Genomic DNA, 15,249 nt, shown 5'->3' with positions numbered 1-15,249 from the left:
TTCAGCCAAGAAGAATTTGTGGATAAATCGGCACTGACTGTTGAGATCTCGGAAGACCGGCTCGCGGGAATAACATGGAGAGTCGTGTTAATTCTAGTGTTGATTGTCGACCGGCATCTGTAGGAGCTGATTGGCAAGTCATTTGCATCAATAGTGCTGCTAAATGGCGCTCCGAAGAAAAATAAATTTAAGCAGGTGCCACCTACGAAGTTGCCTTTCTCTGAATATGTGCCGTTAGTTGGCAAGGCATTGTCGTCAGAATTAGGATTTGAGGTATGTTTATAGTTTACCTTGGAAAGTCCAGCGGGTTCGATTCGCACGCCTTCGTCCCTTGATGTCAAGCTTTCGGGCTTGACACGGCCCGGCTGACAAAACCACTTGAGCCCTTTTTTATATCAGTCTGTCTGTCCTTTATTGTCATGTCACTACATGTTGCGTGAACGTATTTCTCACACTCGCAGCATTGTAAAGAGTTCGTGGTCACTTTTTTTGTTGCTCACAGCACAGAAGTTAGGAGTTCCAGATGTTTTTACCACTCCCCTCACCATATTTCTATGTTCAGGCCAGATGGCCGACTAGATGTGTAAAAATTTTTAATGGGGTGAATTGGCTATGTGCTAGCGATAGTTTACGGGTCCAAGAGGGAAGCCGCCTTGTTGTTTCAATGAGCCAATATCAACATTAAAAGGTGAAGAGTGGGAGAATCTTTGTCAGCATAATAATAATAATAATAATAAACAAAAGTTGGGTAAAAATTCAAATTAAGAATTCAGTCAGCAGGATAAAAAACATTGGGTAAAATAAATTCAAATTTAAAATTTTTTGAATATGTACAATCCAGGTCCTTGGTGGATATTTATATGTACAATTACGTTTGTTGTATCACGTTTTCTCTCTAAGTTGTAGTACCTTTCACTTCTTAATGTAGCATACCGGTCGCGTCTTATCTCATTTTTCAGCAGAAAAATGCTGGTGAATAATTAAAAGGGAAACGTCAGTTCTTGCTCACCTATTCCCTGCAATTTAAAGGAGACAACTCCTGACAGGTACACCGGCTCTTACGACAGGCAACTGCCCCTCTTCTGTTTTTTTATTTTTATTTACACTTATTTAACGGCAACTGTGGTTATGTAATTAGTACTCGTTATAAAATATATAACTATTGATCCAAAATTCCGAACAATCAATGGTTTAAACTATTCGCCTGTTAGTTTAAGGTCACAGAATTAATCATAGGCTTAAGATAAATACTGGTTATAAAAAAAAAGTCTCATGGGAATTTGGTTGGAACCAGCCTATCAGTTAAGTCTGTTTAATTGTTAATAAATAACTCAAGCTATATTTTACAAACATCTATATTGTTGGTAAATGACTCAAGCTATATTTAAGCACGCCATTATCTTCATATTTGAATACATGAAAGGAGAAATTTATAAGGCAAAGTTGATAGAAAAAAAAACAAGAGGAAATTGAGACCAAAGACAGACTTTTGTGTGTTTTCGGACACCTCCATCAGTCAGCCTATTACCATCCTCTCCCTCAATGGCTTGGCTAATATGAATGCATAATAAATATCTATTAATTTATGTTTTAGACCTAAAAAAAAGGTAAAGACTTGGACTCTACAGTCCCTACCGGTGGTGTTGATTTCGGTTTCTTTGCCCTTCAGCCAGGAAGTGCAATGGGGGAAGGGCAACCATCCTGTGCTTTCACGCACCCTTCCTGTTTACCTTCCCCAGATTTCCCCAGGTACCCATTTAGAGCTGGGTTGACTCTGGCTGAGCATACAGAGTCACGCCACTGACCCCCGTCCCAAACCAAATAATTGGGTACACTAGGATTCGAACCATCGCCCTATCGGACAAAGAATCTTAAATCCAGCGCACCAATCCACTCGGCTAGGACGATCTAAAGAACAAGAACCTAAAGAAGGACCTAAAGAAGGCGTATATATTTATTAAATAAAAAAAATAGTGGACCGTATAACGGAATTATCCCAGAGAAGGAGAGTAAGCTTATTTGTAAAAGCTTTTAGGACTCATAAACTGTTTGCTCTTTAATGTAACTTTACTTTAAATGTACTGACTTTAAATGTAATATTTAATTGAAGTCAGTTTTGCCTTATTTTTACTATCTCAAAATTTGGGATAGCAGCAAGTTTAAAGACATAATAGCCACTAAAATAAAATCATGAAAAAAGACATTTTTAACTGAAAAGCAGCAACAATAAAACTTTAAAAAAACACAGAAATTATCCCGTAAATGAGAGAGACTGCCCTCTTCTCAATTAGTAAGGTCAAAATTCTTTAAAAATAGTTCTCATCCAAATTCAACAGCCCTTTTGTTTCAGCCGTCTTTCTTGAAGAACTGTGACAGAAATTAAACTTTAGTAAAAAGGAAGGATTGAGGAGGGAGCAGCTTCTCCCATATACGGAATAATTTTTATTTATTTTAAGTTTTAATATTGCTGCTTACTTTTAGTTGAAATAAACTTTTTTTATTCCAATTTCCGATTTTTTTTTTTTAAACTAATTAGCTTAAATCGCACTTACTAGCTATATGGACGAATCCAATGTACTCCAATTAGCGATGATGGGGCCACGGGACAACTGCTGCATCCCATTGAGTGAGCCATGGCTTTGTCGCCCAGTCCTTGTCGAAATTTAGATTTGAAGCTATCGATTGTTGAAGATCCCACCGTCGTCTCGCTTACAGCTCACATTGATGGCAGCATTGAATGATGCTGCCTTATTTTTATATTTTTGTTCTGAGATTTTTATTATATAGCATTAAAATTAGCAATTAGACGAAGTTTGCCCCCCCTGGAATTCAGCTTATGGGCGCCCATGACTAGCACTGTAAGCGAGCTGTAAGCTTATGATTCGATTGTAGAAGAAATTGTTTCTTTTTCTTGTCTTGGCATGCTTGCGGAACTGCTTTGCTGAATGACCTCTGGTACTGCCGGGCAGGTTCAAACAGATCTTTGTCGTCAGACTGGAGCAACTTATAGGGCAGTATCATATCGCCTCTGCGTCGATGGTATGTCAGATTTGGAGGCTTCAGGCTCTGCTGTCGACACCCATATTCTTTATCTTTGAGACCCCTTACGCATTTAGTCGCCCGTCTTTGAACAGAATCGAGACCCATCTGGTCTGTTTTATTAATTGGCGTGGAAAACCCTCCTGCCCCCGCCATAAAAATTTCCTCCACGTGGAAAATTCTGCTTGTGGAAAAACCCGTTGCTAAAGCCTAAGTTAAAGACATAATGAACCAAAAGAATTTAAGGGCCCACTTTTTAGCACAGATGTATAGGACATTAATCTCTCTTTTTCTCTTTGGTACACTCTTACCTCACAAATACACCTTCCATCCAAGCATTCACCATGAACTGAACAGTTTGTCGGACAGTCATAACTCATCTTGCAATCTCTCTGCTGAGTTAGTGACATCAGATAATTGCCAGCCGCTTCAGCACTTTGCCGAAACATTGCCAGACTTTCGGTCATTCTTCACATAAACTTCATCTCAATCAGGTTTAACTTCAAGATTTGCAACTAAAATTGTTAAAATAATAAATTAAAACTGGTGAATTCGACAACCATAATTTGGCTTTGAGTCCCTCTGGTTAGTGACATCAGAAGGTGAAACTTGCTTTTACAAAAATACTACTGTCTCCCAAATTCTCCAGGTACCAATGCACTGGTTGTATCTACGTTTTCTCTACTATGCCTTTTCCTCATCTACTATTTTCATAAAATTTCACCCCAACTTTCTCTCCCCAGTACCATTCCTGCACTTAACTGGAACTTTTTATGAACAGTTTGCTGTTTAAACTGAGCTTTCTCTAGCCTTTTCAAAAACGGGTTTATTAAGCATCTGAACTGGTGATTATGCTCCATCAACCGGGGTGTTTCTGAATTGCACCGTCTGAATCTGTTCAACTTTCTGTAGCTTTTGTCATGAATCGTTTAGTAATCTGGTATGCTTTCCTGCTCATCACATTCGGTTGGGGGGGGGGGATCTGATTTGAATTGACATGGTTGATGTCTCAGGATTCTACAAAAACCTGAAACTGCTTTGAGCTCTGCTGTGGAACAAGACCAAAATTAGCAGCAGTAGGCCACTGGTTGTGCCTATTACTTTCATGGCACCACGAGAAGGTTGCAGCCACTACCCCAGCTTAACTATTACTACTACTACTACTACTAACAACTCCTCCTCCATCCCAATCTATTCAAAGCCTAACTTTTTACACCCACCCACGAAATCTCCCATTCCCTTTAAATCCTTCTTTATGACGTCCTCCCACCACAGATGAGGACGACCTGCTTTCCGTTTAGCCCTAGACGGTTGGCCGAAAAGAACAACCTTCGGCAATCTGTCATCCTTCATCCGCACAACGTGCCCTAGCCACCTCAACCTTTCTTTCATTATAGCCCTAGAGAGCAGTATTGAACCAAATTTTGCGTATAGCCTATTGTTTGAAATACAGTCAGTCAGCCAGGTACCCAGAACAATCCTTAAGCAATTTCTCTGGAAAATATCTAGCAAATCTTCATCCACTTTTCTGAGCGCCCATGCTTCAGAGCCATATTTGACCACTGTCATCACTTTAGCTTCAAATATTCTAATCTTGGTTTGCAGACTTATCTTCATATTCTACCAAACTTTTTTTTAACTGTGAAAAAACACCCTGAGCCTTTTCTATTCTACTTTTAACATCTTCACTGCTCCCACCATCTTTACTAATAATACAGCCAAGGTAAGTCAAGCTGCCCACCTGATCAATCTTTTCATTGCCCAACGTCACCTTTTCATCTTCACTTATTCCTAGCCTTAGTGACTTAGTCTTCGTAACATTAATTTTCAGATCTATTCTGGCACCCTGAACTCGCAAAACCTCTGAAACTTCATTCATTTTGCTCACACTTTCATCTAGGATGCTTAAATCATCAGCATAATCTAAGTCCAGGAGACTTTTTCCTCCCCATTAGATTCCGTGGTCTCCCATCGCCTTTCCTGTGCTCCTTAAGACAAAATTCATCAAAATTATCTATATAAAGGGGGATAGAACACAGCACTTTATAGCTTCTGATTTAATACAAAACCAGCTGCTAACCTCATTTCCTATCTTAACCGCAGCAGTGTTATTCTCATATATAGCACTTATCATTTTAATGTATTTGTCTGGTATACCATGCAAGGATAAAACTTTTACTAAAGCTCTTCTATCAACAGAATTGAACGCTTGCTCATAATATATAAAACTGAGGACCAAAGGAGTTTGACAACTCAGGCACTTCTCAATTATAAGCCTAAGAGTAAAAATTTGGTCGGCACATCCTCTACCTTTTCTAAAACAGCACTGTTCTTCCCTTAAAACTTTGTCTACGGCATCTCTCAGTCTAAAAAGTATCATATGACTAAGTAATCTACTACCTACAGAGACTAGACTAATGCCTCGATAATTACCACACTCACTTTTATCATCTTTCTTATAAAGTGGCCCAATTAAGGTTTTCCTAAAATCATTAGGTACTTCCCCTTTTTCAAAAATCATATTCATAATCTTCTCAACAATAGGCTATACAAAAAATTTGGTTCAATACCGCTCTCTAGGGCTATAGTGAAAGAAATGTTGAGGTGGCTAGGGCACGTTGTGCGGATGAAGGATGACAGATTGCCGAAGATTGTTCTTTTCAGCCAACCGTCTAGGGCTAAACGGAAAGCAGGTCGCCCTCGTCTGGGGTAGGAGGACGTCTAAAAGAAATATTTAAAGGAAATGGGAACTTCGTGGGCGGGTGTAAAAAGCGAGGCTTTGAATAGATGGGGATGGAGGAGGAGCGTGCGTAGCTGTGTTGGCCTCGGGCGGTTTGTTGCTGCGGTGAGTTGTTAGAAGTAGTAGTAGTATTCATAATCTTCAGTAACTTATTTCAAACCTCAGAGCCACAATATTTAAGAAACTCATTTACCACCCTATCAGCACCTGGACCGTTATTATTTTTTTAATCCTTTTAGTACTGTCGCTAATTTTTCCTCACAAAATAAAACTTCCTTCACATCCAAGGTATCACAAACTTTTTCATTTTCCTCTATATTATTTCCTGCAACTCTATCTCGGTTAAGCAAATTCTCAAAATTTTCGGCCCATCTCTCTTTAGTTTTTTCCTTATCGCTAATTGCGGCCTCATTCTAATCTTTAACTGGACCAAGTCCGCATTGACTACTCCCTCTCAATTTGTTAACATGTTAGTACAATATTTTACTATTATGCCGTCTAGCTGCATCTTCCAGATCCTCGGCAATTTTATCCATGGCCTCTATTTCACAACTCCTTCTTTCATATTTTAATGCTTTCTTCAATTTCTTTACATTCCTTTAGTTTTCTATATGATCTATCACTCAGATAATTCTTCTGTCCTTTCTCCTTTCTTTCACTAATATTATTTTTAATATTTTTAGTTATATAGTTTTTTCACTAATATTATTGTATATAATATGATTTATTAGCTAAAATAGCACAAGAGCTAGCATAAGCACGTCAGAACAATTGCAATAATAAAACACATGTTAGGGGATAAACATAAAACAAAAAATTAAATCAATTATTAAAATGGGAATCAAAATGTGCTAAAAAAGCACAAAAGCTACCACAAGCACGTCAGAACAAATACAATAATAAAACAGATGTTAGGGAATAAACATGAAACAAAAAGTTAAATCAATTATTAAAATTGGAAACAAAATAGAGGACAAAAGAGTTTTTGTACCTCATGGTCAACATTTGGGGACACAGGTCCAGTTGGGTATTTGGAGCTCTACGAGCATTGAGTCTTGTACTAGGAAGGATTGGGGGATTTTTTTTTTTTAAGGAGGGAGAAAACGTCGATGATAGTCAGAACTAAGGCACTTGTGACCAAATTTCATAGTAAGGATGTGACGTCGTGATTCCAGTGTAGTTAACTGTCTGATGATCCAAATTGTCGAAGGCACTTGCTATTATCAGCAAAAACAGCCTCAACGTAGGAACTATTTAACTCAAGATGTTTGAAAACAGTGTCAAGTATATAAATTAAGCATTGCGCGGTGCTATGATTCGGCCTAAAGCCAAACTGATTTGGGTTGATTTTATCTTGTATATCGTCAAAAAGGAAACTGAAAGTAAAACTTTCAAAAATTTTAGAAAAAAATGGAGATTTTCGATATTGGTCTGAAGTCATAGGGAACTTTTGGGGTCTTAGTTTTCGGTATAGGTGATATAATAGCTCTTTTAAAATACACTGGAAAAATACCATCTACAAAACATTGGTTAAAAATAGCAGTTAGAGGTACACTTAAATCCTGGAAACTTTCCGCGATCAATTTGGTAGGGATATCACCTGGGTACACTGAATTATTTGTGTCACGAGTTTCGAGTTTAAGTTGAGTCTGATGAATTTCAATCACAGGAATGTCACTCACTGCACTGTTGGCCGGCATATGTTGGAGTGGGGGGTGAATTTTACAAATTGAAGCAAAATGATCATTTATGACATCCGCACCAACTGGGTCACCATTACTGTCCAGTAACAAAAACTTTGAAGAGACCTTTCCCATGAGTGTACATATATATATATACATAATATATATATATATATATATATATATATATATATATATATATATATATATATATATATATATATATATATATATATATATATATATATATATATATATATATATATATATATATATATATATTGCATCCTTGCAAAGCTAGGTTAAATGTTAGCAAATGATTGAGTGTTTCAGGTACATTAAGTCACAGAACAACTTTCAAAATAGCTCACAATACCATTTTGAACAACTCTGAAAATAGCTCATGAATTTTGTTATCATAAATGCAGAAGTTTTGCAAGGCAACCTAGCATATTGTCAGTGAATAATTTCCCACAGCAGGCTGTACCAAAATAAAACATCATTTAGTAGTCTGTATTTCCTGTCAATGTCTTGAAACTTACCTATGAGGTTCTCATATTTGTGGTGGTTTCTGCATTAGTCTTGATAAGATCCTAAACTTCTCAAAGCAGTTTTCCACCCAATTGAAGAACTGTGCAATCAGGGGTTTGCAGGGGGTCAGGGGTTGTAAAATCAGGGGGTAAATAGTATAGTAACTCACAAGAGCGGGAACTGGAACAACTTCAGACATTCAACAAGGCCAACTAGTATCTGGGGTTTCATAAAATTTTCTCTTTTTAAGTGTAATAAACAGGAAAAACTATTCTAATTTCTGTAATTGGAAGGAAGCCTATAATTTTTACACAAAGAAACTTTTTGAGTTTGTGTATAATTTATTGCTTGACCAGCTAGTCTACAAAGATCGATGACAGTGTAAATCCTTTTATTCTTGTCAATTGTTCTGAAATAAAATGTATCTTTTCAGGTTAGCTCGTCAAAAGCTAACCTGAATTCTACAAATTCTTCCAAGTTAGATTTTATATTTATTCTGATGTTAAAACTATCTTTACTAATGTTGATTGATCAAGTGGGTAGAAGGTGGTAGTATAAAGTTGTTAAAAGTGGAATAGCCAAGGCCCAGGGTGTTTTTTCCCAATTGAGTTTTTTTTTTAAGAATACGAAGATAATATTGTAAAACAAGATTTGAATATCCTTTTCCCTGTATTCTTTATAAACTCTTACATTGAAAATCGAAATTTCATTGTAGATTCAGCCTCCTCACCCAAAACTACAATAACCAAAGGTCTTCCACAAGGTGCAATCCTCATGAGCCTCCCACACACGAATTTACTATGCTGATGATCTGGTATTATGGGCAACTGGAAACAACTTTGAGGTTGCATATTCAAATTTGCAGAAGTCACTTTTCCAGTAAGAAAAATTTTCTCAGAAATTTGATTTACCCATTGCACCTGCCAAGTTGAGAATCATCTAATTCCACCATAAGCGAAAAAATGTTAATGCAAAACTAACACTAAATGGTATAATCATACCAGAAGATAGGCTAGGTACGGAGGGGCGGGCAAGGAGGGGCATCTGCCACCCTCCTCCAGAACTTAAAATTTACACTAGATATGGCTAGAAAAACAAATGGTTGAAAAAGCAGTTGAAAAAGGGTAGATGGCTAAAAAAGCAGTTGATAAAAGGTAGTTGGTTGAAAAAGCTGGAAATAAACGGCTGGAATGACAGAATAAAAGTCAAACAAGAAGCCATTATCCATGATGTCCAAGAAAGATTTAGCTCTAATCCAAGAAGATTAATGCTGAAGCTTATTGATGATTTATGACTTTTGGTGATTACTTATCAATAAAGACTTCATAGTTACGATAAAATTGCCAATATAACTTCAGCCCCCCCCCCTTCATCAAAGAATCGACTGCCACCCCCACCCCCCAAGACAAGAAGCTACATATACCCATGTCCAAACCCTGGGGTTGTAATGAAAACCCTGGGGTTGTAATGAGAAAACTTTACTCCAATTTTATAAATCACATACAAGACCCTATATTGATTATGGGCTCCTTGTTTTCGGTGCTTGTGAAAAGACCCAGATGCAAAAAATGAAACAACACAAAATGATATAATCCGTCTCGCATTTGGTTTTAGGATACCAACAAGCACTAGGCTTCTGCTTACTGAGAGTGGATTATCAATGATAAATGAAAGACGAAGGTTTCTTTTAAAAAACTATCTGACAAAAATTGAAGCCAATAGCTCACATACCCTGCATAACTGGTTAAGAAATCCATCCATGTGTAGAGGTATTGTAAATGAATTTGCCATCACCCAGAAGAAACTCCCTGTGCCAGCAAAGTCTATTGCACCTACATTCCCCCCCCCCATGGAGTTGGTCAATCCCCATAATAAACACTAATTTGTCAAAGTGGACTAAAGAATTTACCCCATTGCTTTTATCCAGAAAAAATTACTGAATTTAATACAATTACATACGAAAATCATTTCCAAATTTTTGTTGATGGGTCCAAAATGAATGAGAAGGCGGCAAGTGGAGCTTTTCTCCCACACCTTAATGCTGCAATGGGTGAGAAAATGTATGATCATCTGTCTATAATGTCTACAGAGTTAAAAGCCATAATCATGGCATTAGAGCACCTTATGAATAATCAGCCTCTGATTCAAATTCATTTAATTCAAAAAAAGACATAGCTCTCGTGGGCAAAGCACAAATATGATGTCTCTTAGTCATAAATAGTAAAATAAAATTGTCTGATAAAACTTCGTAAGGATAAAATAAACTAAAGAATAAAAACACTAGAGACCATTGTAACAGTTCACAAAGCTTGGCACAAAGCTTTTAGTGTAGCGCCTGGTGTTACAGTGGACTGGAGTCAGTTTCGGAACCTTCTCAGCCACTTCCCTGGGGGGATGAGATCTTATAGAGACAAAAGGTGGGGGAAGGAATGATAGGTAGAGGGGATGTTGGAAGAGGGAAGAGCCAAATCTTTGGCATAATTTTTCTCGGTGGGAAGAAAGGGATTCAAGTTTAAATTCTTTGAGGTAAAAGGAGTAAGGTAGAGGGGAACCGGCATAAATGATTTGCAGTGATCTCTTCTGAACTCGTCCTATTTTATCAGTTTCATCCTGGGTAAGGGCAAAGTGCCAAACCGGACAAGCACATTCAACTAAGGGCCGGATGAAAGTGCAAAATATTAGTTTCAGCTTGTCCTTAGGAACTCGAAATTTTTTCAGTGTTTTTAGCATTTGGATTGCACCGTTAGCTTTTTTTTACAATTGTCTTTGTATTCTCCCGCCATGAGAGGTCAGAGGAAATCACCATACTAAGTAAAGTTATTTTATGACTTATTAGCTCGGAAGCGATAGGAGGTTCGAAAGACGGTTGAGTATTCCGAAGAAAAGAAAATGTCGTGACCAAGCATTTGTCTTTATTCACGACCATGTTTAGTTCAGACACCTCTGATGTAACTTGGTCGATGAAACCAGCAGCATTGCTCTTCGAATCCTCAGATACGACTTCCGTTAAGGACAAGTCGTCAAGGTATTTCCATCTGTCCTCCAGCTTAGCAGCAATGTCATTTATCATGAGGAGGAAGCCCAGCGGCCCGATCACAGTTCCTTGTGGAATTCCACAAAAAACTGGCAGAGAAGTGGAAAATTGGTCTTTATACTTTACAGTTTGCTTTCTATTTGTTAAGAAGCTCTTGATGATTTTCATAATAAAGCTGGGTATATTTTTTTCTGCCATTTTTTCTAAAAGAATTTTGTGATCAACAAGGTCAAATGCTTTTCTGAAATCAATTGCAATTAAATTTATCCTTTTTCCAGGTTCATCCAGGTGTTTTAAAACAAAAATCAATTAAATTAACGAGGTAATGAACTGTCGAACACTTAGGGATGTTACCAAATTGCTTTCGTTCAATTACTTTCAAAATATATTTTTTCAGCAATGCGGCAACAAAGCTTTCGTATATTCTGCTAAAAACTAATGTAACTGTGATCGACCGGACATCAGAGAAATCATTAGCTGTTCTTTTCTTTGGAATGGGGGTAATAAACCCTTTCTTCCATTTCTTTGGAAAATATCCTGTTTTTGTTATATTATTGAGAATTATCTTAAGGGGAAATAATAATTCTTTAGCAAATGCTTTAATGAGAGCAACTGGAATGTCAAAAGGGGCAACGGAAGTTCTTTTTAACGAAGAGAGTTTACGGATCATGAATGCCGATGAAATATCAACAATTAAATTATCATCTGAAGAAGTAGGTAAATTTATTGGAGGATCCTCGGTTGGAAGAGGGGGTAAGACTGCACAATTGAAGAAAAATGGGCATTATAAATCACTCGCAGTTTTCTCTAGAGGCTCCTCCTTCATGAAGTCAACTGGTTGAGAACTTTTACTGGTCAGATTTTTTACTTTACTGAAGAACTGCGAAGGCTTGGACTCCAAAAGATGGTCAACTTCATTTTCATAGTAATTTGCATGTGTCTTTGATTTTTCATTTTATTTGGTTTGCCAACTGTTTTGCTTGGTTCTCTTGACCTTTTCGTATTAGGTGTAATTTATGTTTTATCAGTCGCTTTATTTTTGAATTTACGTATGGTTTATCACTAGAACAAAATTTAGACTTACGTTTGTGAAAGCACTCGAGACATTTTGAATTTACCTTATTATGGAATTCTTCTACTTGGGAATCAAAGTCTTTAGCTGAAGAGACTGCGACCCAGTTTTCTCTCGTTATCCAGTCACCGAATTGCAGCAGACCATGATCAGTGATCGGCCTTGAAGTAACTTCAGTTACTGAATACTTAATTTTTACTTTTTCCAAGGGGTTCCACTGTGGCATATAATAATAACTTCCACCAAGTGGTGCTAGTTTACTTGGATTCTGGTAATATTCCGAAAGATTTGTCAGGATTACATCCAGAGAAGTATTCCCCTCAGTTGTTGGGAAATCGACTAGAGTTTTAAGGTTAAGTGACCTGGCCAGCGATTTGCTATCGAGTTCGTTAGCATCTCCTAACATTACTACTCCAAAATATAGGTGAGTTCTCTGGGCGTAATCTGTCTATTCCTGCAGCTTCTCCCAAAAAGCCTTTCTTGCTGCAGCGGGCTGACCAGGTTAATAATAGAAAACGCACACTACTATAGCAGAGAGCGGCCTAGGGAGTCGCTTACGTTGGGCTTTGACCCAAATAATTTCATCATTATCTTCAAGAAAAGGTATATTGAAAAGATGAGGTTTAAAATATTGGTGCAAGAGTGTCATAATTCCTCCTCCTTTTTTCCCAAGAGGATGGTCATCAGGCCGAAGTTTAACAAAAGAAGAAAAGCTAGGAACCCTCAATAAATTAAGATCTTGCCGGTGGACCTCGGAAACACAGATAACGGAAGAGCCAAGCATTTGAGCCGTGGTCTGAAGTTCAGTAAATTTCTCTAGATTTAAATTTTCGGCGTTACTGTAAAGGAAAGAAGGAAATACGTAATATTTGTCGTGAAACTCCCGGGAAAAAGGTTTATTTTAGAATTTCTTGCCCCCTATCGCGACTGGAGCAGCAACAGGATTATTTAAACTGAAGCGACCAACAATTTTTTTCTTCTGCAGGGAAAGGGGTAAAGGGGAGGGGGAATAGAATAGGGACGGGACTGGTTGTTGCCCCGTCCTAATTTACAAAATATTATAGTTTATTCTGACTCTTTGTCCAGCCTAGAGCTGCTGTACTCCGCTTCTCACTACAAGATGAATATAGACACATTATATTGTCTTAGCATTATTAATATTCTTGTTTCAAGAGGCATATGAACATACCTTCAGTATGTTCCAAGTCACTGTATTCATCTATTAACTGGTAATCATCAGGCGGATGAAATCGCAAAAAAATGCTCTAAATATTGATCAGCCAAGTGGGAGACCAATCCTCATTAGAGACATATATCGCTGGAGATTATCAGAGGTAAAGTTCACCTTTCTAAAATTTATCATGGAATTTGGTCTGGCTCAAATGAGCTAAATTTTCAAGCGTTTTCATATCAGTTTCCTAATTCAAGTGGCTCAACTCCCTCTTCCCCTATTTGCAGACATTGTAATACAAAAAATTAAACAATTGACCATTGCCTATTTGAATGTAATTAATTAAAAAAAAACTTTCCTAAAAAAAGCTTTTCAAAGAAAAGTAAAGGCCATTTTAAAATTAAGCTCAGAAGATACAAATACTTTTTAAAATTCAAACTCAAAACGACCAGAAATTACTATTAAAGAATAAATGAAACCCAAAACGAACAGAAATTAAATAAACAATCATAGCAAAAACATACAACAAGTAATAATATAAATGAATAAATAGATCTTATAGGCGAGTAGTGCTTAGATTGAATATGAATATCAAGCTTAAAATGAAAAAAAAAACATTTTCCTATTGAAGTATAAATGAAACTTAAAACGAACAGAAATTAAATAAACAATCAATGCAAACAAACATGCAATAGATATTAATATAAATTAATAAATAAATCTTAAAACGATTGAAACTGAAATTGAATATGCAAATCAAGTTTGAAACAAACAAAAATCACAACAAACAAGAGTTTGGGTATGACCTCCTTCTCTCACTGTAAAAGTCAACACCTACTGCGTCATTGGCGCTTTACTGAAAACCAATTTTATGACAAATATTTTCTTTTGTACTTGATATTGAAAATAATCATTAAAATTACAGTAACATTTTGAACTGATGAGCTTTCAACAATTAATATAATTATACATCAAATATTCAGTTTAATTTATTAGCCTTTTTTAAAGTTGTTAAAGACGAATATAGTTCCTTGCAAACAAGTGTTTTGATACTGCTCCTTTCCTAACTGTAAATAAAACCAAAAGCCTACTGCGTCATTGGCGCTTAACTGAAAACGGATTACATTACAAATATTTTATTTTCCAGTTCTTACAGTATTGAAAATAAAAATGCAATTACAGTGAAATAAATTCTTGAACTGATGAATATTTCAATAATTAACATCATTATGCATCAAATATTCAATTTGATGTTGTTAATACTTTCCAGGACTGTTCAAGACACATATAGTTTTCAGTAAAGTGCCAATGACTCAGTAGGTTTTAGACTTTTACAGTGAAAGAAGGAGGTCATACCCAAACTCTTGTTTGTTGTGATTTTTGTTCCTTTCAAACTTGATTTGCATATTCAATTTAAATTTCACTCGTTTTAAGATTTATTTATTAATTAACATTAATATCTATTGTATGTTTGTTTGCATTGATTGTTTATTTAATTTCTGTTCGTTTTAATTTTCATTTATACTTCAATAAGAAAATATTTTTTTTCGTTTCAAGCTTGATATTCATATTCAATCTAAGCATTACTCGCTTAGAGATCTATTTATTCATTTATATTATTACTTGTTGTATGTTTTTGCTAAGATTGTTTATTTAATTTCGGTTCGTTTTGGGATTCACTTATTCTTTAATAGTAATTTCTGGTCGTTTTGAGTTTGAATTTTGAAAGGTATTTGTATCTGCTGAGCTTAAGTTTAAAATGGCCTTAACTTTTCTTTGAAAAGCTTATTTTTCGGAAAGTTTTTTTTAATCAGTTTTTGTTCGGTTTTGATTGCAAAAAAATATAAAGTTTTTTAAAATTCCTTATTTCAAAATCAAACTTAAAAAAAAATCAAATACTCATCAAAGTATCAAAACTGATATCAAAGTAACAATATCAAAGTGAAAAAATGGGTTTGTGACAACCTCGGAGTGTTTATT

The 15,249-nt window shown here is 36.2% G+C and overlaps 1 protein-coding gene across 5 annotated transcripts in view; it reads right to left on the bottom strand.

Annotated features, from left to right (window-relative positions):
- LOC148939651 (uncharacterized) overlaps window positions 1-15,249 on the bottom strand; it is a 128,047-nt gene that overhangs the window by 92,847 nt on the left and 19,951 nt on the right. For all 5 annotated transcript variants that reach the window (XM_089107050.1, XM_089107053.1, XM_089107052.1 and 2 more), the window contains exon 2: window positions 3,351-3,554. In XM_089107050.1, the coding sequence (XP_088963176.1) occupies window positions 3,351-3,506 (156 nt within the window). In that variant the 5' untranslated portion in view covers window positions 3,507-3,554. The remainder of the gene's footprint in view (window positions 1-3,350; window positions 3,555-15,249) is intronic.

Source organism: Artemia sp. Qi Xiang Cuo, chromosome 21, assembly GCF_049724085.1.
Source record: "Artemia sp. Qi Xiang Cuo chromosome 21, ASM4972408v1, whole genome shotgun sequence".
NCBI lineage: Eukaryota > Metazoa > Arthropoda > Branchiopoda > Anostraca > Artemiidae > Artemia > Artemia sp. Qi Xiang Cuo.
This window is presented reverse-complemented; position numbering and strand designations above follow the sequence as displayed.